The sequence below is a fragment of the Corvus brachyrhynchos genome, unplaced genomic scaffold (genome assembly GCF_000691975.1).
Source record: "Corvus brachyrhynchos isolate BGI_N302 unplaced genomic scaffold, ASM69197v1 scaffold99, whole genome shotgun sequence".
NCBI lineage: Eukaryota > Metazoa > Chordata > Aves > Passeriformes > Corvidae > Corvus > Corvus brachyrhynchos.
The window spans coordinates 3,234,180-3,236,664 of NW_008239778.1; the positions used below are offsets into that span (position 1 = coordinate 3,234,180).

Genomic DNA, 2,485 nt, shown 5'->3' on the forward strand with positions numbered 1-2,485 from the left:
ACTCAGCAGCAAAAAGGCAAGAAAAACCATACCACGGTAGTTACTGACAACACCAGAGTGCTCAAACTGGAAATAGCTGACCCCAGAGTTTGCATGTGCAAACCCATTTGACCCCAGGCATTTTGGAGGCTGCATCTCCCACACTGGAAAAGCTGTAAGCACTGCTGGGCCTGGGCAGGACAGGGATGAGCCTTTAGGAGCTCCTTCTGAATCTCCCACAAGGGCTTGACCACATAACTCAGCAGTGCCAGCACACCCACCCCAACTCCCCAAGGAATCCAAACCAGCCTCTCACTTCTGCCTTGGGAAATCATGGAGACAGGATTCTTTGGCACTGCCAGAGAGAGTGGGCATCTCCCAGAGCCTGGAGGGTATGTAACCTCCTGAAGCTCTCTGTGCTCTAGGCTGAACCCTCCACACAAGCCAGACCCGCAGTTTTAGAGCTCAGCATCATGGAAGGTTTATTTAAAAGTCATGGAGACCATAAAAACTATAGATATAAAAAGTATTTCAACAGTCTACTGAGCCATGCTAGCCATGCCAGGCCTGGGTGAGTCCATGGGTGAGTTTACTCCTGCAGAACTCGAGCTTTCTTCTCTTTTCTTTTCTTCTTGGCTTTGTTCTGCTTCTGCTGGGTCTCCTGGACAACACTCCCCTTGGTTTTCTTTGCAGCTGGAACCTGCTCAGCTTCATCGCCTGCAGCACCTTTTCTTTTTCTGTTTCTCCTCTTCTTCTTCTTCTTGTCAGCCACAGCATCTCCTCCATTAGCAGTGGGGAGGTCCCCACCACCCACCTTTGCCACTCCATTCTCCCTGCCCCCCCTGTTTGGATTCTTTTTGCTACCACCAGGCACGAGGACTTTCTTCTGCTTGGGGGTTTCTGTTCCCAGGGGCTGCTCCTCTGGGGCTGCTGGTTCTCCATCTTCCCCCGGTGTCACCCCATTCTCCTGGATGCCTTTCTTGCGATTCTTGCGCTTCTTGGTCTCTGGCAGGAAGCCTTTCTTCTTCCGCTTAAGCGACTCCGCTCCCTGAGCAGGCTTACTGGCTGCCTTCTCTTTCTTGGGCTTCCTGCAGAGAGAATGCCAAAAATCAAGAGCAACTTAATTTACAGCCAGGGAACAGTGTGATCCATGTGACAGGCAGTCCATGAACAGGCAGAAGCACCAGAAAGGTGCCAGAAGCACAGGATGAGGATGAATGCTGTGAGGATGAGGTTATCCATGGAGGTGAGGTAATGCTTGCCTGTGGCCCTGGCTTTCTTAGTCTTCTGGCAACACATGATCAGGTATCAGACATGTCAGTCATGTGTTACAACCCTTTCCCATCAAGGACCAATCCCAAGATGTAAGCACACAGAACAATGAGCCCGGTATTATTCCAAATAAGCATTAGTGAGTGTCTCAACCCCACCAACCAAAGAGCTCCATTAAACTCCACCCTGAGCTCACTGCCTTGACTTCCTTTCTCTTCCCACCTCCCCACATCATTGTACACAAGCACCCAGACAAGGCAGAATGCCAGGATGCCAAGCACACATACGTGTAATTCAACCAGCGCATGACGTTCCAGTAGAGAGAGTCGAGCCGTGGAGAATTCCCAATGTCTTCCCGCTGGTTCAGAGTGAGCAGCACTTTCTCCACCTCTGTCAACTTCACATTCAGCTTCTGCAAGAGGCAAGTAGAGGCAATCTGCAGAGTGAACTCGGGAGGGGCACTCACAGCAGCAGGGCACAGGCCATCCTCAGGGGAAGGCTATGGCAGGAATTACCAATCCTGCCTGGCCTCTCCAAGCCACTGCCTTGAGTCCATTTGCAACACCACTTCAGTTTGGGGCAAAAACTGGTGAGTCACACCACGCCATCAGGTACTGGGTTTGCTCAACAACTTGAGTTTCTACCATGAGAGGCATTAGTCTAACAGAACTGTAGTGGCATAAAAAGAACTGGAGGGTCCTTCAGTCCGCTCTCCTTTCCTGTCCATGGCTGGGAGCAGGGAAGAGAAGACACATGACTATGTACCCATCCAGGAGAAAAGCAGCAGCATGTTCAGTCTGGTTTCTAAAGATCTGGCACCCTCTTCTGTAACCCACTGCATAATCTCAGTCAAACCAGGCAGAAAGGGGTGTCTCAAAGGCTATTCAGCTCCTATAAGAGCCTTGGAAATAACCTCTCTTCTCCACCCACTGTCCTGTTAGGTCTTCACAAAGAAACAGGCTGTGGTCTGAGTTCTGGGCTTATCAGTAGCAAACTGGGCTTCAGCAATTCTGCTGCTTTTGGTGTTTTCCTCCAGTAAAAAAGACCACATTAGGGACATATTTTGTTGCCTACAGAAAATCTTCACATGCTCAAAAAAGTAATTTTTTATTAGGGAAAACAAAGCCCCAGAACAAAGCTTCACTCCTGCTCTTAAAGCTATTAAGTCTATTTTTGGGAATCATGATCTCTGGAGTTCAGTGGAAAGAGCAATCACCTGGGATAAAGCCCACGC

At 49.6% G+C, this 2,485-nt stretch overlaps 1 protein-coding gene across 1 annotated transcript in view; it reads right to left on the bottom strand.

The window, feature by feature from the left end:
- Positions 1-435: 435 nt before the first annotated feature.
- Positions 436-2,485, bottom strand: part of MYBBP1A (MYB binding protein 1a) — a gene marked incomplete at its 5' end in the record, with an annotated part of 58,658 nt that continues 56,608 nt past the window's right edge. The window contains 2 exons of the mRNA XM_017742970.1: positions 436-1,067; positions 1,539-1,663. Coding sequence (XP_017598459.1) covers positions 569-1,067; positions 1,539-1,663 — 624 coding nt within the window. The remainder of the gene's footprint in view (positions 1,068-1,538; positions 1,664-2,485) is intronic.